Below are 22,503 nucleotides of genomic sequence, written 5' to 3'. Positions count from 1 at the left end.
CTGAGCCCCACGCTCCCACATGAGAGGAGGACAGTCCACACGAGACAAGGGACCTCAAGGGTCCTTTCTGATCTAAGAACCAATCCTCCAGAGATGTCCAAGAACTTCATAATTTCAGCCACTGCTGTAAATACGTACAGAAGTTGAGAGAGAGACAGAGAAAGCAATACGGCCCTTTCTGCGGATGTCGGTTAATAAATGCACACAGTGGTCCCACTATTAGGTTTTCTTTCTCCTCCTGATGCCTCAGCCATCCCTCATCTCTTCCACTGCTACACATGCTGCAACTGGCCTCTGTCCTTCTAGCTTGCAATCCTTTAAATAGTCTTCAGGGAACCTCCCTTTTTTTCTTTTTCTTTTATAACTAATGGCTTTTATATATTTGATAAAATATTCAAGTTCTAAAGTACAAGTTACCGTGTTTTATGATTTTGAAATAGAAGCATACATGATGTTCTCTTCTAGCATTTTCTTCATTTAATACACAGGGCTGCACTGGGTCTTTCCTATAGCTTAAATGTATATAACGTTGTAAATACTATTTTTAAGTTTTTAGGCAATAATAAGCCTTTCCGTCCTTAATATGAAAAATGAGGCACATATATTTATGAGAATATAAAACGGGTTCCAAATTCTTGCTTTGGGCTTCATGTAGGTATCACACATACTTGAAAATGTAATTTAAATAATCTTCCTGTGCAGAATGCCAAAAGAAGATTTCAAATACCTCCCCAGCCTTTTAAGTTGGTAGGTGAATAAAAGCCTCACTACTGAGCCACGAGTCAATTCAGACACCCCATTCGTAGATAAAATGAGCACTTCAAGGCTTGGCATGAACGTTTATGTAGTTTATGGATTTGTGTCCCAGAACTCGGGTTTAAAAAAAGAGAGAAATGAAATGCAAGCTCTACTTTTCAAATACTTTTTTTTCTTTTTGAAACCCCATGCAACTTCTGCTAAGCTACGCAAAAACTGGTTTGAGCTCTATTTCCCATTGGCTCTGGGGCAGAGTTCCGGTGAAGTGTGTGTCTCTGGGCAGAGCACCAACAGAGCTCATCCATTCTGAGCCCCTACAATATGGTGGCCATCCTGCATTGTCTCATTTAATCCCCAAATAACACTGTAAGGTAGGAATATGCTTCCACCGGGAAACTAAAGCTTAGACATATTAAGTAACATCCCCAAGGTCAAGACTGGTGAGAAATAATAGTAAAGACAAAACTCACATCTAGACCCATCAGGCCCCAGCAGTATCCTCTCCCTCCTGTGAAAATGGGAGACCTAGATGTCTGCGCAGATTTGCAAAGCAGACACTTCTGCTGCTCCTGCCAATTCTGGGTTCTTCCTTTTACTGGATGGGATCAAGAGGCTCCCGCACCCGGACCTGGTAAAGGTCCACGTGAATTTATGTTCTGGAGAAAACACACCTTTAACGCTGGAGGGAGCAGAAAGCACCTTGGAAGGGGTCCCAGTAATAAATTATGTTTTTAAGGATTCCCAATCAGTAAGAGGAATCCCCTCTGTGAGGGAGTTTCAGAGAAATCAAAGCCGCTGATATGGAAGTCCAGGGACCAGCAGCCGTCCATGAGCAACCCTCCCGGGGAAACCACTTCAAAGCTTTCACGTACCGCCTGTCACCTAAGTGGCTCGTCCAGCGACCACCAAGTGCCACCCGGGCTCTACCTTAATCAAATGTATGTCCACATTCATGGGAACAAACGCTGAAGCAAAGTTTTTAATGCACCATAAAAACAAGCAAACTTGTGTTTTAAAAGCCAGATCTGAACGGACAATTATGAAAAATGAGTTCCTCTACGTAAAGAAGGTGTAAAACTGGGCCTATTTTGACCCAAAATGGAGTCAGATTTTTTTGGCAGTATCTCATTGGTTACAGCACTGGACTGGCTCCCCAGATAAAAGTCTCATAATTGGACATCAAGAATTTTATACTTGCTGACACCAAAATTTGAAGATTTTCATCTTCAGCTACAAGAGCTCTGAAGCATTTGTTTAAAAAACGAGTGCAATGTCAAGCTTCTGAAACAAAGCACAGAAGCTTCACAGGGAGGAAGTCTGATTTAAAACTGTGAACTAACGTGCTCTATGAAAAATACATCAAAAGAAATTATACATCAAAGGTAAAGGCTCTGTGGTTATTTACCATCGGAACCACTGCCCAACGCACATCATTAATGCTTTCAAATTAAAACCTCTGTAAGATGGTAAGTGGCAACACTACAGCTGAAGGAAGTGGCAGCCCAGAAGAAAATTCGTTTTCACACAGTGTACTCACATTCCTATTTTCCTTCTAGTTTGGTAGCAATGCCACCAAAATTCATTTTCATTAATTTTCAATAAACTACAGCTTTAGCTTTATGTCTCCTTCAGGAAACAAGTTAATCAACTCAGCTTCAGCTCAGCCCTAAAAAGCTGTTTCCTTTATTAATAGCTACTCCTGGTGCCCTCTGGGGCCAGTGTCTTTTTTGTCATTATCGTCATCATTTTGCAACTTAGCATCTCCTTGATTTCAGGAAAATATGAAGGAAACTGGAAGCTCTGCCCTATTTGTAATATAACCGGGCAGTTCTACATGCCAAATAATAATCAACATCTGCCCCTATTTTTACATATGATGGTTTTATATTATGGAAATAGGATTAGAAAACACTAAAGAAAAAGTCCTGCCCTGGGGCTTCCCTGGTGGCGCAGTAATTGAGAGTCCGCCTGCCGATGCAGGGGACACGGGTTCGTGCCCTGGTCCGGGAAGATCCCACATGCTGCGGAGTGGCTGGGCCCGTGAGCCATGGCCACTGAGCCTGCGTGTCCGAAGCCTGTGCTCCACAACGGGAGAGGCCACAGCAGTGAGAGGCCCGCGTACCACAAAAAAAAAAAAAAAAAGTCCTGCCCTAACAATAGTGTTCATCTCCGTGTCTGTCTCTGTTCAAATCTCCACGTATTTCTGATGGGAGTAATAATGACTGTGCAATAATAAGAAGACAGTCCCTCTTCTTTATCATGCATGGCTCTGTGTAAAGGCAAGGAAGGAGAGAGCCGGGGCAGGGCCCAGGGAGAGGCACAGACGATGAGACACCATTGCTGGAGGAGAGGCAGGTAGCTGCTGCCAGCCCCGGGGGACGAGACGCTGCATGGCCTCGACTCCCCATGCTGGCGGCCATGCTGCACCACTCACCACCGTTATAGTTTCCCTTTAATTCTTTGTAATGAAAACAAGCATTAAAAGCTTCCCTAACGACCAGAGCCTCCCCAGAATAACAGAGTCACCGCATTTGTTGGGGGGCTGGGCTAATAAAAGTTAATTTGTCAACAGCGTCTAAAGAAAGCCACCGAGTTCATTATATATGGTGTTTGCCACTGAAACGTGTTCACCAGGATTCCTTCTGGGATAAAGAAATGACGTTTCCTGGGGTGAGGAGGGAGCTGGTTTAGGTGCAGACTAAGCCATTTATTTTAATAACTGGGTGTGGGAAGCAGAGGATGACTGACCCTTCCCACTTGTGTGGGGAAATTTAAGATGGTACCAGGGTAATACTTTTAGACAGATGTTTTCACCTGATCCAGCTGGGAACATCACAGAACTGACCACCCTGTGGGTGGGTATCAGTTAATCCAGCAGAACGCTCAGGTAGATTCTTCATTCATTCATTCACTCGTTCACTCACTCGTTCATTATTCAAAACTATTTCTTGAGTACTCGCTACACTTCAGACCCCAATGTGAGCACTAAACGTCCATCAGGGAATAAACAGACAAAACCTCTGCCCTCGGGGCGCTGACATTCTAGCAGAAGAGACAGACTAAAAAGCAAAATCATAACTCAAATTTATGGCATGTTCCACGGTGGTAAGTTTAAAGCACAGAAGAGAGGCAGGTACTGACTTTCTATCAGTCACGACAGAAGCTAGCGTTTACGAAGCACAGCTCCAGCCCTGCTCTCCAGAAGGTACCAGACTACGTGCTGGGATCGGGGAGATGGCTGAAGCTGTGTCCACGGCCACCAGTGTGCTCTCAGCCACACAGGAGAAAGACACCTCTACTGGACATCATCAGCATTCGCTGTGGAATGATCTGGAAAAGAGCCACAACAGGGTGCTGGGAATTTGCCAGAAACCATGCTGGGCAGCCTATGAGGGAACAGAGGAGCTGGTCCAGACCAAGGATGCTGGTGTGAATGAGCACAGAAACCGCCCCACGGAAGGAGTGCTACTTTTTGAAGTTACACAACTTACTCCGTTAACTTGGAAGCAATTCCTTCATCTTGGAAACAAATGTCCTCTAGATTTTAAGTGTCATGAGGGCAAGGTCTGTGTTTTATTCATCCAAGCAACTGCTCCCCAGCAAAGGGCTGCGCACAGAGCTGGCGAACAAGAACCATCCCATGGACGGAACACGCGAACACAGTGAAAGCCAGTTGGTTACTTTGGCTAATCTATAGCAAAGTGCTTGAAAGTCTATAATCAGAGCACTACACAGAAATAACTAGGATTACTGAAAACCATCCTGATGTGTTTAATCAGCTCACACGGGGTTACATAGAGAGCTCGTTCTTCAAGGGTCCACATCTCAATTCTTGGCTCTGGGAGAATGGTACAGGTACAATTTTGAGAACTTCACCCTCTAGTGGAAAAAATTAAGTAAGGGTAACACTAATGGGAAGAAGAAAGATCCAGCCCAAGCTATGATTGGGCTGTGCTCTAAAACATCACTTCTAAGTAACTTGTTGGACCTCTGCACGATTTCCAACAAGCCAAAATCATAGGTGGTGTTGGAGTTCCCAGGCTAGCCCTCAAGTTTCTTCAACTGTACTGAGACTCAACAGAGAATTCTGTGAAATCTAACAGTCAAGTTTGTAGAGCGATTATTTCTTCTAACACAGGACTCCAAAAATGGATCTCCCTTAAAGGTTCCAACCAGAACAACTCTTATTTTATGCAAGCGACATCTGGAACATACACATTCAAATTCAGGAGGATCGCATGAGTGTGTGTGGAAAGAAGTCTTTGATGTCCTTCAATCTCAATGAGAGCCCTTTCCTCCAAAAAGAAGTCCAGAAGACGAAACTAAAAACAGAGGAAACCAGTAGTTAATGAGAATGGCCTTACTGCCTGACCTCACATCTACAGGCAAAAGAGCAGGAGAAGAGAGAAACCAGGGTCCTAGAATAAATGCTTGCTGGCTAAAATTCTCTAAATACAAACAATGCAGCGATTATAACCAAGAAACTAGTGCAGGCACTGCTCTACCATATTCAGGGCAATAAACAGAAAACATGGAAGTGAGTCTTTTAAAGCTTTCTTTAAATGTCAGGAGCTGTCAAATTCCACTGAAACAGAGATCAAACCAACCCTCATGGATCGACTGAGACAAAGTTACCTTCCCAAACAACTTTATTTTTCATTTGCTCTTTCATTCATCATTCCATGCATCCAAAGCCTTTCCACCTCTCCTGTGACCAGCAAGCCAGATGTTGGCTGGGCAAACAAAGAAAAAGGCAAAGCACGCCATGACGATACCAAATGCTGGGAGTGCTGGCGGAGGAAGTCATTGAGAGCTGGCCAAAGGGCACCTGAAGAGCAAGTGACGGTGCAGAATTCTAAAAGGGCTTCACAACAGCCAGCCCACTTGGACATCCCTAAGGCAGGGGAAAGCAGGGGTGGCGAAAAGATCTGGGGTCAGTGTTGGTCTGTGTTCTTCAAACTGCAACCTCAGTTTTTAAAACAAACACACTGCTTTGTCAGCTTGGGGATTCCAGGCCACTAATGAACAAAGAATTGCCCAGCCTAACATAGCAGGTCTGCCACTGGCTACAAAACGACTTCCCTCAGCTACTGGGAAAAAGGGACCTGGTCAGGCCATCACCAGTGAAAGCCAGTACTGCCTTTTATTGACCAATGGGTGTTCTTGGCGTTTGTTAAGAAAACTGGCGTCATATTTTTTTAACGAACTTAAATTGGATGTCCCCCAAATCCTGGCATTCAATAGCTCAAGTTAATAAAACAGATACAGTTGAGGTTCCACGGTTATATGGGGAAAGTCTACATTCACTTTAGCCACTAAACAGCTGATATAGTAGGAACTAAACTACAGTTGCAGGGCATAATCTGGCAAATTCCTAGTGAGAAATTAGACTTAGGAACAAGCCAAAACTACTGCCAGAGGTGGGCTTAAAACATAGGAGACGGTCACTGAAAACAGCTGAGTTTGACTAGTTTTGAAATTTAATTTCCCCTAACAAAAGTAGTGGTATCGGGCTTCCCTGGTGGCGCAGTGGTTAAGAGTCCGCCTGCCGATGCAGGGGACGCGGGTTCGTGCCCCGGTCCGGGAAGATCCCACATGCCGCGGAGCGGCTGGGCCCGTGAGCCATGGCCGCTGAGCCTGCGCGTCCGGAGCCTGTGCTCCGCAACGGGAGGGGCCACAGTGGGGAGAGGCCCGCGTACCGCAAAAAAAAAAAAAAAAGTAGTGGTGTCACTTTATGCCTCTAATTAATGTCATTTTGAGACTATTAAGTAGAAAAGCCCTTTAAGATGCTGCCATAAATGATGGCTCAGTTATCAAGAAAGCACAGCTGGAGCACAAACCTGGCCTAGAACGCGGACGGAAAAAAAAAAAAGAAGATGCAGTGAGAAGGCTGAAAGAACAAGAGAGATCAAAATTAGGAGAATAAATTGAACAACGGCACAAAATGATCACTGGGAGCAGAGAGCATGCCATTTTCTTTGTTGCAGCAAACAACGTCTGAGCAGAGGGCCCAACACATACCTTTGAGTTAATTCAAAGTGACTCAATACCCTGTGTAACGAGTGTTCTGAAGACCCCAATTAAAGGATCACGCCCTGATTTGCACATTACCCAAACACGTCTTTTGCTCACATGCTAAGAGCTCTAAACTTGCTGAAAATCACCATGTCATTTAAAAGACCCACAAATTAGCAATGGGGTCACTTGCGCTGTGTGTCCTGTGCCATGCGCCCTGCTCTATGTCCCAAAGTGGAAGTGGAGGAGGGGCCCCTCCAGGTGCATGCTTACACACTGGTGATGCTAGCTGAGAGGAGAATGCTTTTCTGAAATCTAAAACCAAACACTCCATTCACAGTTCCCCAGGGAATGTGAGAAGAGATTTTTCCACGGGCAATTAAAGATCTTCTGGCGAAAATGGTGTTGTGAGATATGGCAGGAGAAACAGCACATTAAAGCCAATCCAGTAATCTAGTACCAGTGATTACAATTCAATACCATAGAATTATTTCCACTTGCCAACCACTCTTCCCTGAGCTGCTTATAACTTTGTCAGACTTTGCTTTTGAGAGCAGGCACAGTAAGAGACATTTTTTTCCCCTTCCTGACCTTTCCACCAAACAATTTTTCTCTGCTGGGGCTGGACTGGAGACACAGGGTTGTCAGTCTCCACTCTCAGGCCCCATCTTCGAGGTCTCAGAGACACTGAGCCACTTGGACGTGGAGCCAGGAAGAAAGCTTCCGGTGACCTTTCTGTGATATTTTGCAGCGCCCTCTCCTACCACCCAGGGCCCTGCTACCTTAGATCTCCCTGTGATGCGTTCATGAAAAAGCAGATGCCGCCTTGTCCCCCCTGTCCCCGGCTCTCCATCCCTGCCTCCCGGGACACACCTGTGGTCCAGCTCAGGCTGAAGCTGGCAGACATCCTCCTTCGCTGATCATTCCTAAGGCTTTGTGACAAGAACCGCCACACGAGCTCTGCCCTTTGCCTTCCCTTCTTTGTTTCTGTTTTTTAAATCCCATCCCTCATTGCCTCTTTTGTTGCTGATCTGCAACAGGACTAACTGAAGACTTGCAGACCCAAAATTGTCACCAATGCTGTCTATTTTATACAAGTGGACAAAAGTATATTTTTACCTTCAGGATTTTTTGATAATGACAACTAAAGAATTGGAGCAGATGGCCTCAGAAGCCAAAGGTAGCTAGAGAAACTGGTGAACCACATTCTGAGTTAAACTTGAAAATTCTAGGCCACTAAGAAAGGAGGATCTGATGTTTTCTTTGAATGGGGGTGCCCCAACTAGAGTTCCATGCTGTCTTCGACAAAGGACAAAAGGACACTCATTTTACTTTCTTTAAAGTACAGCAAGGTCTTCTGAAGAAATCTGTTTCACTACAAAGCGGAGGTGGAAATGACTCTCATACTGGCCTCCACCAAAACTCCCTTGTAAAGTTAGCTTGAGCAAAACCTTCTGCTTTAACGAATCAAGAGCAACAACCCCTCCACGTGCTTTCCACAAAGTCCATCCTCTTTACATCCCTGTTAATTTCATAACTGAAGGCTAGTCTCCTTTACCTTTCAATAAAGCCCACCCTGACCAATGAGTGTCCAAAGGGCATCAAGGAAGGAGAGGGTCGGGATCCCAGAAATGGTCCCTGGGTTAGAACCGTGATCTGGGGGGGATGGGAGTCAAGAGGGTCAATGGAACAGGAAAAACACCTTGGACTCTTGGCGCTGTCCTTGGTGCTGAATGTTATGCTTTCCACTCCCCCACCTCCCCCCACCACAGTAATATACGCTGTTGAGTCCAGAACATTGACAAATGGCAACTCACTGTAGTGAGATGATAAACAGCAAGCGCTGCAAAGATCAGTGCATTAAAAAATCCACGTTTGCAGTGAGCATGCCTGTCACTGGGATGCAAGGAGGTTCACACTAGAAAGTGAGAATCAGAACTTTTCATAATTTATACTTTTCATATGCTTTTTGCACTCAGAATTTTTTTCATTAGATTTGTCTGTTACTGGACTTCAATATGAGAACACAGAGACTGACTGTATTATTTGGTTAATAGATTAATATTAACCAAACACCCAGCGTGTACCAGGCATTGTGACAGGTGTGGGGTTATAAACCTATATAAGGTATAGGTTCCCCAAAACAAAAGAGAAGAGAGTTTTATAAAGGTAGCAATTAATGTGCAAGACAGAAAATTTATAATTTTGGACCAAGATGTTCTCCCTCTGTGGCTTTGACATCAATAATCTAAGCTGTCTCTTCTCCAAACTTCTAATCACAAAAGACCTCTAGCCCTACTGTCACTGGAGAAGCATCTGCTCCAGCAGTTCAGAGTTTTTGGATTGCTTCTCTTTTTGGCAATGGCAATCCAGAAAGATAATCATTCCAAGTATGGGTTTTATGACTTGCTTCCAAGTGAAGGAAAAAACAGGGACATTCCATAATGGCACTTTGTGTGTCCTGTAGAAAGGACTTACCTGTTTTGTCTGTATTTGGAGAACACATTTATTCAGATCCTGCAACACAATTATTAATGTGACCATAAAATCATCAGCGAAGCCAAACCCTACATCTTGTAAGCCCCAAGGACAATTAGATGGACTATCAAAGCAATAAGCACAATGGGTTACACAGTTTAAGACCTCTACTAAGAACACCCTCACGCTTAATAAAATTGTAGTGGACATACCTTGATTAACAATAGCTCCTGGAGGCAGCCTGTGACTTAACCATATGACACAAGGACAACACTTTAACTTTTATCCACAAATTAATCTCTCACTGACATCCGTTTTTATGAACTACCTTTTTGGACTCCAAAGATTTGAATCCTTTCAAAAAGAAAGGTCCTTAACAAAACCATGGAAACATCCTGAAGGGTCTTCCCAAGAATAGTTCGTGGCAATGAGATCTTGAAAACACTTCTCACATGGTGGCAATATGGCGGACCACCCAATTTTCATTTAAATTAGCTAAAAAAGTGGGGACCACACACAGATATGTCACTCTATAAAGCAGATATTATGACTCACTTGATTCTAATCAACAGACATCAGCCAAACCATACTGTATCTCAGGATTATGTGAGTTAGGTTGGGCTACAAAGAAAAGAAGGGAGAAAAAAGAAACTGAATGCGAATGATGTGATAGAAAGGGAGGAGTGAGAGTAAAGGTTAGGAGGAAGTAGGTTCCATGTCATTCCATCATCCACGTATAAATAAACCTCTACAGCGGCTTCCCATTAAGTTTACAACAATGTCCAGAGAGCTTCCTATTTTACAGGATCTGTTCTCACCTCCCGCCTCTCATGTGCCCCAGCTATTCTAGCCACACTGGCCCTTTTATCTGTCCTGCAAACATGCCAACATCATTCCCATTACGATGTTCACAAGTGATGGCCCTTTTGTTTGCAAAACTCATCTCTAGATCTGGAGATGACTAACTGCTCTTTCATTATCATCCAGGTCTCATTCCAAATGCAGGGTCCTCGGGGTGGGGGGTTAGCCAAAGCCACCCGTACAACATTTCCTTAACAACGAGCCGTATCCAAAGCCATTCATTCATTCGTTCATGTGTTCCTGTGTTGCCTGTCTGGCTCTCCCACTCTGCTGTAAGCTTCGAGGACAAGGACACAATCTTATTCCAAAATGTCTCCTCAGTAGCCAGAATGATGTCTGACACCTAATGGCACTTAATCATTATTTGCTTACTGATTGTAACAGGGGAAAAATGCGTGCTTTTTACCAAGTGATAAGAATAGTCTGTTCAGAAAGGGCTTTAAAAAGAGCAGTTTATAACTGAAGAACCCCAAGGTCCTGGAAGAGAATTCTCTTGTGCGTTTTAGGTGCCTGAAGTCTTTGTCCTGTCAGTGCTGGACTCATTGACTATCCCAAGGTGGCAATTATACAAAGTGTAGAACACAGGTCCCAAGGTTCGAGCAGGGCATCCCGGAGCATCAGAAGCCTGGGGTCTAAGAATAATGAGATCCCAGACCTGAAGTGTTGCTATATTCTCCTCTGTAAAATGAGGTAGCGTAATTAATTCGAGGACTTGAGGCTCTAATGTAAGTGAGACACTTGGGAACTCCATGCTCCTGGGCAAGGAAGGGGTGTTGGTGTCGATGAGAACTGATGCAGATCTTCCTGAGGTCTCGAGCAGGAAAGTTCTGCAAGCATGGAAGTCGGATTTTCCTTAGAGCCCAGTAAGCGTGCCCCTCAAATAAAGGATAGGAAACGCCCTTGATTTCGTCTGTTTTCTTTTAAAAGCCTAAACTTTAGAATGTGACTAGGGCATACAGAAAACTATTACATATCCCCTCCCCTGGCTGGCGCTTAATACACACCAATGCAACACACAGAGGAGCTGTCCCTTGTCTGCAGCCCAGCCTAACAGCGGGACAGACACGTCCTGCAGCAAACATGTCATTGCCAGGACCTGTGCTCAAGCACCATGCTTATTTTACCATACAAATGACCACGGTCACACATGAGCTTAGGACAGAGCTCCAGTAAAATCAGTGGGACGGAGAAAGGCCTTTTATATACAATAAGGCATGGGAGAATGGAGGTCAACATCTAACACAGAGGACCCTTGGTATGGGTTCGACAAATCTGGAGCCAGGGAGGAAGGTTCAGGAGGAATGCACCCTTGGGGCTTGTCATCAGGAGAAAAGGGCTAAGGAAAAGAGGAAGGTGTGATGCACAAGCTCTTCCTGACAAAGCTCAGGGGAGAGGAAAAGACCCCAAGTGGCCAACCAAAGGCGTCCGAAATGGGGGCAGAGGTCAACACAAATGCAGCCACAGTGATTCCAACTCTGGCTCGAATATCATGGGCCACAGGCACTGACTGGCGACACTTTAGGACAGAATATTGTCACTTGATTAATAAATGAAATGCACAGAACTCAAAGGTCAAGTCCGAGTTCACCGAAGCTCACTGCGACAACGTGGCATGGATAGGAAAATCCTTTTGTCAAATGTTTATGCAACACCAAATATAATGAGGAAAACAAAAGTTAATTTCAATTCAAAATCCATGATGCGTGCAAGAGAAGTTTACATAGGGAAGGTGATAAAATATCGACTGTCCATGTTGACAGAAAACCTTCTGAGCACTATTATTATGTTGAGTCACTCTCCAAACGTAAATCTGCCCCCGAAGTATGTATAAGCCAATTCAGATGGAAGCTTTTCTTCTGCCACTGATTTAACAGATTCTGGTTAGCATGTTTGTCCCTTAGCACAAAGTAATATTCAGAATAAAATACGCCTGCACGTTAAAAATATCAGAGAGGGAAGGCCGGCCAAAGTGGTAGGAAAAACATTATGAAAGCTCCCCAAAACTAGCTTCTTGGGGTGACTGGGCTGAGAAAGATTCAAGAAAATCCTTTCATCAAACCCTTAAGTCTATACAACCTTCCAGAATATACTCCAAAAAATACTCTAAGGTTATTTCTGTTAATAGGAAGAGAATCAGCACCCCCACCTCTCCTCCTAAAAATGTCTAGTCTCATAGGGCTGACAGAACTCACCAGAGAATGTAGCCAGGGACGGTGTCAGAAGGCATTGACAATGCAGCACGACACTCTACCACGTAGGTCAGCAAATTTTTTTCTCTAAAGAGCTAGAGAGTGAGTATCCTGGGATTTGCAGACCAAGGGTGTTGTAGCTACTAACGGAAAAATGTTCACTATTCTTTATTATCAAAACTTAAAACTTTATTTATGGACACTGAAAATTTAATTTCATTAGTTTTCACATGTTCCAAATATTATTATTCTTTCAATCTTTTTCAACCATTTATGAATGTGAAATTCACTCTTAGCTTGCTGGCTCAGAGTGGGATTCGCCTGAGGGCCCCAGTCTGCAGACCCCTCCTCTCGCAGGCCGAGGGGTGGTGGGGCAGAAACAAGTCAGAAGATCTGGGGTTGGTTTCCCATCGAAGTTTCTTTTAAACACCATAAAGACCAAGCTGCACTGAAACATCCCAAATTCCCTTTGCTTAGAACAAAATCAGGTTATTTACTTCATCCAGTAGTTTATGTTCGCATCCTAGATTTAATTTAAGTATCCGCTATAGAGGTTGCATTGGTCGTATACAATAAATGCAGAGACAGGAGCAAAATGGGAAACACACTGATCGATTTCTATTACCATAACGAGCAATGGCGTTGGGAAAGAATCTGATTGGAGCTGTGTGCTCTAGAGAAGCCAGCAGTCAGCAGTCACCACGTGTAATGCTCTCCTGTTCTTATCTTGTAGGCTTTCATATCGGACTGGGCAAGACACAGCTAATTGTGACACATGCAGGAACAGTGCATGTATTATCTATAGGTATGTCAATGTTCTCCTCTTCCCACTTTGTTATTATGAGTGACAAATGATGTTTACCAAGAATCATCTGGGATCATGCTGGGGTGGTTATATCAGACGAAAAGTAAAGAACCTCTCCTGACCAGAATTCTAGGCTACTTCTAAATACTCAACCTCACGTACAGAATCACAGGATGAGGGAGAGCTTGAACCCATGGGTCTGGCAAATGGATCTTAGCAGTGTTTCCAAAATCGGTGTAAGTTTGATGGCTTGCTCCCTCAGAATCGACAGCCATGAACACTGTACCGTGTGTTCCGTAACGGCTGTGAAATATGACCTTCAGATGGTATCGATCAAAGGCTGCAAGCCACACTGTATGGGCTAGGAATACCACAGAAAAACCCAATGTGCAGTTTATTTCCTGGGGAATCACCAGGGTTGTGGCACTTATGTCCCTTGGGGCATAAGCCCCTGTCTAGAGCCCTATGGCTGGTCTTCCTGTTTTTCAATTTGAAGTGCGTTTAGATTACTCACATTGACAAGAATACAGCAGAAACTGTCAGCAAGCAAAAAGCATGTTAGGCTTTTGGCAATAATTTAGGATTTTAAGACATGGTCATGACCTTCAGAGAGGTTACTGTCTTTTTTATTTTTTCTTTTTGGAAATGTAATTTTCGTAAGCAAAAGATGAGAGCAGTAAGAGATGTTATGATTTAGTTCATTTTTTTAAATTAAGCCTGAAGAACAATTTTACTTGATTTGCCAAATTATCAACAACAAGAAAAAGCTGCACAGTTTTATATCTAAAACTGTATAAAGGAACGCCAATCTCAACCAAAAAACACCTTCTAAAGAGATCTTCAAAGTTACCACCCTCCTATCAAGAAGGCAGAGACAGGGAGAGGGTATAAATGTCTTAACAATGGCAAAAAGCTTGAGTCCACACAGTCTTGGGTCCATCACATCTCCAATCCAGATGGAGCATCCCAGACTGGGCCCCAGGTTCTTTAAAAGTAGAGTTGGGTCACCTGGTGACTGGTGTGGTTGCAGCAGAAGAAACCACAGGGCAGACACGAGCTCCGGTACCACCGTAGCAGAAATCCGTCCTGCAGAGGTTCTCGACCCAGGGAGATTCTGCCTCCCAGGGCACATCTGGCAAGAATGGAGGGAGGTGCTTTCAGCTGCCACAACTGGAGAGGTGCTACTACATCTGCTAGGTAGAGGCCAGCGATGCTGCTAACATCCTATAATGCCTAGGACAGCCCTCCATGACACAGAGTCAGCCCATCCAAACTGTCAATTGTGCCAAGACTGAGAAAGCCTGCCTTGCAGGAACCATGGCCTGCTCACAATCTACTAAAAGGCACACAAACTGCTAAGGCCTCCTGGCTACCCAGAGGGACCCGGGTCCCCTGCAGCAGCCCTGGCCCAGCAGGCCGAGATGCCCGATTGCTCTCCACTATTAACAAGGAGGTGAAAATCAAGCGCCCAGGCAAGAAATGTCAAGCACTCCAAATACAGACTTAGAGAAGTTTGGTCGGTGGGAATCTTTTTACTACACCCATATTATGCGAAACAATTTTGAATCAACAGTGAAGGGATGTAAGTGGCATAAAATAAAATGCTTTCAAAGAAAAAAAATGCTTTCACTAAACCAGTCAATTAGGAAAAGAAATGAAGAACTGAGAGCTCCTGGCATAAGTATCCTCACCATTTAGCTTTTGCTCCTCTGGGAGCTAAAACGCCTCCAGTCTCCAATGCTATACAGAGTCGAAGTGAACCCAGATTTCCAAAGAAGTTGCGAAGAGTGAGCTTGATGATGTAAACCCACTTAACATTTTGTGGGTGACTGAAAGAAGAATTTATTAGGACACTCTCCAATGTAAATTGAAGTAATTTACATAAATTTAGCTCTAAATCCAGAAGTAACTTACATTAAAAAAAAAAAAGTGATGTTTAAAGTGATTTAACAGTCTGTGAAGGACAGGAATTAGCCTTGAGTGGTTACTGTTTAGACATGGCTCACCCAGCGATCTGTGTGAATCCCAGTACACAGGCCACTGGCCCATTTATCGTAAGAACTGGGACTTCCAGCACCACAAGAATTAGACAAAATTTAGTAAGACTCACTCACCAGGTAGAGGGATTGAGTCATTGCGACCACTTTGCTCATCTCCTGCAAACTGGGGAAATGCGTGTCTCTTCATAGAGACCTTGTCATCAAAGATGTGACTGCAGGGACTGTGCATCTTCAGGAACTGTGTACAGTGGGGGCCTCTACAGCCATGCCACCCTACAGTGAGTAAGCCCCCTCTCTAAGTGCACAGAGCATCCCGGGAGAGGCGGTACTAGAGAAGAAGTGGAGTTTTAGATAGCTCTTTCGGGAAAGTGTTTTAAAATCCCCCCATGAGAGTGATAACAACAATAAAAATTTCCCAACACTCCAACTTCTGCTGCAAAGAGAAGGGAGGCTTACTAGTAACATTTCAGCCGGACTCCCACTGCCCCAAAAAGCAGTCTTCCTGCTAAGAATTCAAACAGAGGTCTCGATATTACTACCAAGTTGAACAAACATATTCGTTAAATTCTGTTTCCCAGTTTTCCTATCACTTTATATAGGATATAATTCAAAATTATAACTGTTAAAATTTAACAGTTACTCTTGACACTGGTTTGGTTCTTGACATTAGCAAGAGTTTTCTGAGCACTACAGATGAGAGGAAAGAAAGCTCACTTCTGGTTCACTAACTGGAACACCAGTCAAAAGAGAAATCCTAAACGTAAACATGTTATTTGAATTTGAATCATATAATTGTCTTACAATGTACGTGATTTTAAGTTACGCCAATCTTTTGAGGCGAGGCCCAGATGTCTTCTGTGCCCGTGGTCACCCCCACTGGACTTCCAAGGTACCTGCCACGAACCACACCCATTTTCCTGAGGTAGAACACCGTCTCGTGACAGAACCTGATTTCAGGGTCCTTCTGGGCGCCGATGTGCCCCTCCCTTTGTCACACTCAGTACTTTGTAGCAAGCTCCTCTGTCCAAAACATCTAACCCACAGAAATAATTCTCTCTTGCCTCCAGTGTATCTCATTGGTTTATGTAACACTCAAATAAATCACATCATTTCAATGGTGAGTACAAACGGCATAAACAGATCCAAACCCAGCATCCCCTTGGTGAGCACACAGCTGGAGAAGTGAGGACAGAGGGTCAGGGATCAACAACAGAGGAGCCTGTTTGCCAGGAGCATCCAGCCCCGCGTGGGCGGCAGTTGCATTGTGGGGGACACAGTGGTGGTGACTAACCCAGCACCTCGGTGAAGGGGGCTTTCATGATCCCATCAGGAAACCAAAGACTGGCACAAGAGAGTGGTGGCTGGCAGCTGTTCATACCTCCAGAGAGCTGATTTCCCTTGGGGCTCCCTTCTGCCAAAAAAGAATGGGGAGCGTAGAGCAAGGGAGAATTCGCCCAGATAACTTCTCAGTGTACAGCCAGCCCTGTGATTCAATCCTCGAATGTCAAATGCTTCATGAAGGACAGAGGTTTCTCTGATAGAAAAGCATCCAGAACACAACGGGCCTTGGGCAGAAGAAACCACCTGTCCAGGTGACCCTGTAGCAGTGCCAGCAGGCAGCCAGAACATCTCAGAGGTGAGCCAGAGGGAGTGTCCAAATGGCAAAGGCTTTATGATTCAAGTGCATCTCTTTTCACGGAGGACGTTGCAACAAATCCTCCATCAATTCCTGCAAACACACCTCTGTAGAGACGATCCCATCAGGAGGGGATGAGTTCAAGCTCGGAGTCCCTGCAGTTGGTTCTATGCCTGGCTCTGCACCCAGGCCCTCAGGTACCAGGGCCTGCACCCTAGACTTCAGGAATGTTCTAAGAGTCCCTGTACCACCATCTCTGCCACTCTTCTGGGTCTTTCCCAGAGGATGCCCGCAGCACCTCAGAGCTGAATAGGTTGAAGGAGTTTCAAAATAAAGACATTTTAAAATGCCAAAGACCTGTGGTTGTCCCAGAGCCTGGGCGAACACGAGGGGCCATCAGAGCTGCCAGTTTCCACATGTTGTCACTTGTCATACCTGTTTGCTGGCAGGCAGAGAGCCCTGGGGGTCAATGAATTTGGTCCCGCCCATCTTGCATTTACACACTGCTTTTCACCCAAAACCCAAGTACCCTCTCCGAGCAGTGTAAGAATTCACCATGTTGCCAGTAACACTTGGCCTAGGAACATGCAAAGGGGGCCGTGTCCAAGACACGGCTGCCTGTGGTTCTAGCAACGCAAGCCCTTGAATAAATGTGTGCCTTTGCCTTGGGTGGCAGTACATATTTCTCTGTAAAAAAAAAATAAGTCCGTCGTGGAAAAAAAATATCAAAGGGACAAAAGATCCTGAAGCAATTTCATGGAAAAAGGGCCTCCAGGGCCACAAACGAAAGGTTGTGAAAATCAGCCTGCCTGGGACTGATGCCCAGATAGGGGCGCCCCAGAGGTCAGGGCTGAGCTGCCATCCTCTGTCTTTGGAGGGGTGTCCATTAGATCTCCAAGTCCTGCATGATTGAAGGAAGGGATCAGGTAGGTCCTTTCTAGCTCTGAAATGCCGTGAGTCAGTGATCTACAATCATGAGAGGAATGGATCTGAGAACTTCAGAAGAAAGTCTACTTGGAGAGAAAAGTCTGGGCATTCACAGGGCATTTCTCAACCAAACAGCATCCATTCCCGTACTGGCAAATCGATTTACAAAGAGCCGAGACAACCATCCTCGGGCAACGGATTGCCCTGCTTCCTAGACACTGAAACCCAAGCATCAAAAGTGGTATCGTCCATCAGTGGGAATTTGGAGGTGGTTGACATGACTACAGTTGTTGTTTCCTAAAATGACATTCTTTCCATTTTGATCTGGACCAATTGTGAAATTCTAATTTAAGACCATCTCAGCATGAAACAAGATAACAAGGGATACAAGTTTTAGTTTTCTGTAGTAAAACTTCTCTGGCTATCATCCATATTTCCTGTCAAAATAGGCTATAATTATTTCAGAAAATATTCGACGGATAAAGTACTAATATAATCTTTGCTCACAAGCAGTTGAAATCCTTTGTATCCACCCCATCTCAGTAGGTCTCTTGTCAAACTAATCTGATGAGTCACGCTAACTGATGATTCATCCTTTGTTCAGATTTTGTTTCAAAAAGGAACAATGCAACATACCATTTCCCTGCTTTACTGAAGTGGTTAATTCGTAAAATAATACAACAAAATGGCTTGAATTCAAATTTGTGCATTTTTATGAGGAGAGCCTGTGCTAACCTCAGTTCAAAGGCTTTGGGGAATGAAAGCGAGCTTTGAAAGATAATGATAATGATGATTCAGACTAATTAAGTAGAATCTTTACCAGAATTTAAATCTTCCTGTAAAGTATTAGAATTCCTACCATTAGTTCCAAGTCCTACAACACCTGTCCCCTTCAGGAGGACACTGCCCGCACCTGCGTCCTTTCTGTATCATCAGGGCCACCCACAGCCAGCCTCAAGTGACACTAATAATTATGCAGTGAATCCGTGAGTGGACTTGGCCCCCGAAGGGAAGGGAAACACTGCCCGTCTGCCTATCACTTTGTTTTCAACACCCCAGAGGGAGGGAGTTTGCAGGATGCCCTGTTGTCTACGTTGTATTTCCATCTTTTGATATGATCCATGGATGGTCAAGTATAGGTGAAATTTCAAACCACTGTTCTGATAAAGTACCCGAGTGCCTTCCATTTGGTGCTTCTGTGCGTTTCCTCAGCAAGCATTTTTCATGGAACTCCTAGGAGATGAGGGGCATGATGGCCCCACACACCGGGTGGCGGGAGGAACTGGTGATCTGGCTGAAGACAACCCCGTAGAACCCCTACCGTAAGACCTCGTAACAACAGAGCGACAACAACAGGGAACCTTCTGCACCGGAGGTGTGGGGGCCACAGACACAGTGAAGAAAGGCAGAGGACAGGGAGATGAAGGCGACCAGGGTGTTCCACCCAGGGACAGCTGACGCAGAGGACAGAGGACCATCTTGGAGGGGTGGCATATTGGGGAGGTGTTTAGATGTGTTCTGTAGAACACCTCTCCTACCCCTCAGGCTAGAGGGTTGGAAACAACTGGAAGGATTAGGGGGAGAAAGAGCCCGAGGATTTCCAAGGATGAAAGGGGATGCCTTGCTGCTGACACTTAAGCATGTAGCCTTACAGCAGCTGGGGAACTTTCCAGTGCATCGAAGTCTTTAACTGTTTATCAGGGAAGCTCCCAGATTCTGCAAGGTCCTTTCCAAAATGATTGGAGGGTTTCAGGAAAGACGAGAAATATACCCTAATATTATGAGATGGAAAAGGAATTCACAGAAGTAATGGTTTGCATTTTCTCAAATCATCAATAGAAATTCATTGCATCACCAATAAGAACACAAAACAGAAGGCTGCAAAGATTCCAGACAAAAATGTGCATGGAAATGCCACTGATTCCAGAGTATCGCAAAAAAGGAGCTGCAATCAGGACAGCCACCAGAACTGGACGCCTCGAAACTAATGAAGTCTTATTGTTAAGAGAGGTAAATTGCATTTGTATGCAGAACCGGGGCCAGGTCTAGCCTGTCCAGAGCCCACTTGGAGTGGAATCTTTGCTGCCTTTGTCATTTAGTGATTATCTCTAAGTGGAAGTGGCCTTTGCAGGCCTGCTTTCGATCACCACCACTTGTGCATATTAAGTTCTTTACTAACATGAACTGATGTGGAGGAAATTAGCTTTTGTCTAATACTTAGTGCTCTGTTCCTAGTATTTACAGTGACTGAGGGGGTGGGAGGAAGAGGACAGAAAGGATTTCCTTGGATAATACTTTAGGCGATGTCATTCTGATGTAAGGAAATATGTTTTAATAAAGTAAACTAAACGTTAGAAAAAAACAAAAAAGAATGACTTAACAGACCTCAAAATTCTCCTTGAGGGGCTTCCCTGGTGGCGCAGTGGTTGAGAATCTGCCTGCTAATGCAGGGGACACGGGTTCGAGCCCTGGTCTGGGAAGATCCCACGTGCCGCGGAGCAACTAGGCCCGTGAGCCACAACTACTGAGCCTGCGCTCCGCAACAAGGGAGGCCGCCATAGTGAGAGGCCCGCGCACCGCGATGAAGAGTGGTCCCCGCCTGCCACAACTAGAGAAAGCCCTCGCACGGAAACGAAGACCCAACACAGCAAACATAAATAAATTAATAAACTCCTACCCCCAACATCTTAAAAAAAAAAAAATCCCCAAACCAATAACCCAAGTTTTGTCTATTCCGTTAGAATTATAAAAATATATTCTTTCTTTTTCCCCAATATGTAAGGATCAGGTTTTAGTCATCTTTAGTGACCTTTTACTAACCTTTAGTATCAAAAATTCTATGTGCAACTGATTACAGCTGTAAAAGTGAAAACTGATTACTGATTTCAACATATTCCTTGTAAAGCAATTAGTTAAAAATGATTCAGCAGAGAAAGGGTAATTATACTGATAGCCCTCCTCTTAAGACCCTCAAAAGTCAAAATTAATGAGGTAGTCACCTATGTCCAAAACAGTGTGAAGGAGTGACATTGTCAGTGTCATGAGAAAATCAGTGTAATTCACTTTTAGACAACCATGTCGATTTTTCTACGAGCCAGATACAGCATCCAGTCCTCACCTGAGTGCCCTAAGTTAGCATGTAAAATTCCTTGGGGACTCAATGACAAAAGAAACCACCTAGGGTTTGCTGCTGTCACTCAGCTGACTCTTCTGCCCCATCAGCCGCCTTGAAGGCACTGATCCCACAGACAACACATCCCTGGAGGTGTGGTAGGGAACCCGGGGGTTTAGACAGGTCACCAGTGACACCATAAGACATGCACAAGAAGCTAATGGTTTTCTGGCCTACGCACTGAGAACTGTCACTGCTCCATATTCTCTCTCTCTCTGCTCACGTCAGAAGAGGGGAAGCTCCTGAGAGCGTCAGCAACTCAGCGTTCTGGGCTGGTGGCTCAGAGGGGCCGGGCTGCTCTGCACTTTAGCTCAAGCACTGTGACCGCAAGTCATTCCTCTCTGGGCAACAGATTGTCCGTCCTCAAGATGAGAACAGAAGACAAGGTCACGGCCAAGATCTCAGCCGACCCGACTCAGGTCACCTGGCTGGGTGTTCCAGCCCTGGCACCTGAAGGACCCACTACAAACAATTTTGGAGAGTCCTGTGTTTTCTCCTTTTAACTGCAGTTACAATGCACTTCCTGCTCAAAGATTAAAAAAAATAATTGTGTGCTCTTTGTTGAGGCCAGGGACGGCAGTGAATTGGCAGTCCACATTTAATAATTATCCATCCCTTCTAAATATAATGTCTGATCTTGATGGCTTGCTAGAAGTGTGACATCAGATATGCTTAATACACATGTGACACTGTTAGTGATCTGGTCCCTTTCTTACTCGAGAAATGATTATGGTTGGAGGTTATAAACAGCGCTTGAGTCTTTCTGCCTCGACCTCTCTGTGGCGCAAAATTATAGGAGGCTCAAACGCAGTTCCCTGATCCCTGTGCATCTGGCCAGCCCTCAAATTTGGGCACTCAGATGAAGCCCGGGTGCCAGACCACTCTTTGCATTCCAGTGGAGTCACAGATAAGAAAGATACCGAGGATGGAGCTTCAGTCAAGCATAAAAGGAAGGACTGCCCTCCTGCGTGGTCAGGCTACGTACCACGATGTATTCAGAAAGGTCACTGTCTATAACTTTGGATACTTTGGAATATACTTTATAGCTAGAATAACTGGCTAATGTTTTGCTTTTTATAACCATAACCGTAATTTCCTTGCCATAGGCCATCACGAAAAGGGAATAGATCCTATAGTTCAGGTATTAGTACTATTGAATACCCATCTATTTCTAGTATTTTAAATCTTACAGTGACTCTGTAAACTTTGATTAGGCACCTACTGTGTGAAAAAGTGGCGGAAGAAGGATTCAGAGTTATGATGAATCATTTCTATGTTCAAATTATTAATACTGGAAACTATTGGAACAAGCTCCATACATATACACAACAGGTATATAACATATGGACATATTTTCTGTACATATGTTCATTTTGATGAGTAAGTTATAACTAGAAAACAGAGGCAGCATTCTGCTGAGACTGGAAGTGAGGGGATTCGGGTTCAGTTCATCAGTTTATTTCAATTCAGTAAACAGAGAGGTCACGTGCTGAGTCTGTCACTGTATTAAAGGCATCACAGATGCAGTTGAATTCAACATGGTCTATCCCTCGATGCGTTTCACAGAACTGAGAAAAAGTAGCTATGATCCAACATGAGCCAGAAGTACTCTGATAAAAATGTGCAGAGACCCTGAGCAGTGTGGACCAGAGGAGTTTGGACGG

The 22,503-nt window shown here is 44.5% G+C and overlaps 2 protein-coding genes across 4 annotated transcripts in view; one reads left to right on the top strand and one right to left on the bottom strand.

Annotated features, from left to right (window-relative positions):
• DOCK1 (dedicator of cytokinesis 1) overlaps positions 1-22,503 on the bottom strand; it is a 542,215-nt gene that overhangs the window by 288,309 nt on the left and 231,403 nt on the right. The gene's annotated exons all lie outside the window — the stretch shown is intronic.
• The window catches only part of INSYN2A (inhibitory synaptic factor 2A), a 62,300-nt gene that overhangs the window by 30,953 nt on the left and 8,844 nt on the right, over positions 1-22,503 (top strand). Inside the window, exons 3-4 of one of the 2 annotated variants that reach the window (XM_027112940.1) lie at positions 13,033-13,104; positions 19,507-20,135. In XM_027112940.1, coding sequence (XP_026968741.1) covers positions 13,033-13,104; positions 19,507-19,528 — 94 coding nt within the window. In that variant the 3' untranslated portion in view covers positions 19,529-20,135. Of the gene's footprint in view, positions 1-13,032; positions 13,105-19,506; positions 20,136-22,503 lie in introns of those variants that run through there. The other variant, XM_027112939.1, reaches the window with a different exon arrangement.

This window comes from Aethalodelphis obliquidens, unplaced genomic scaffold, assembly GCF_003676395.1.
Source record: "Aethalodelphis obliquidens isolate GAN/ISIS:26980383/991018 unplaced genomic scaffold, ASM367639v1 scaffold11, whole genome shotgun sequence".
NCBI classification, from domain to species: Eukaryota; Metazoa; Chordata; class Mammalia; order Artiodactyla; family Delphinidae; genus Aethalodelphis; species Aethalodelphis obliquidens.
The sequence above is the reverse complement of the archived record's forward strand: the minus strand, read 5'-3'. Positions and strand labels throughout refer to the sequence as shown.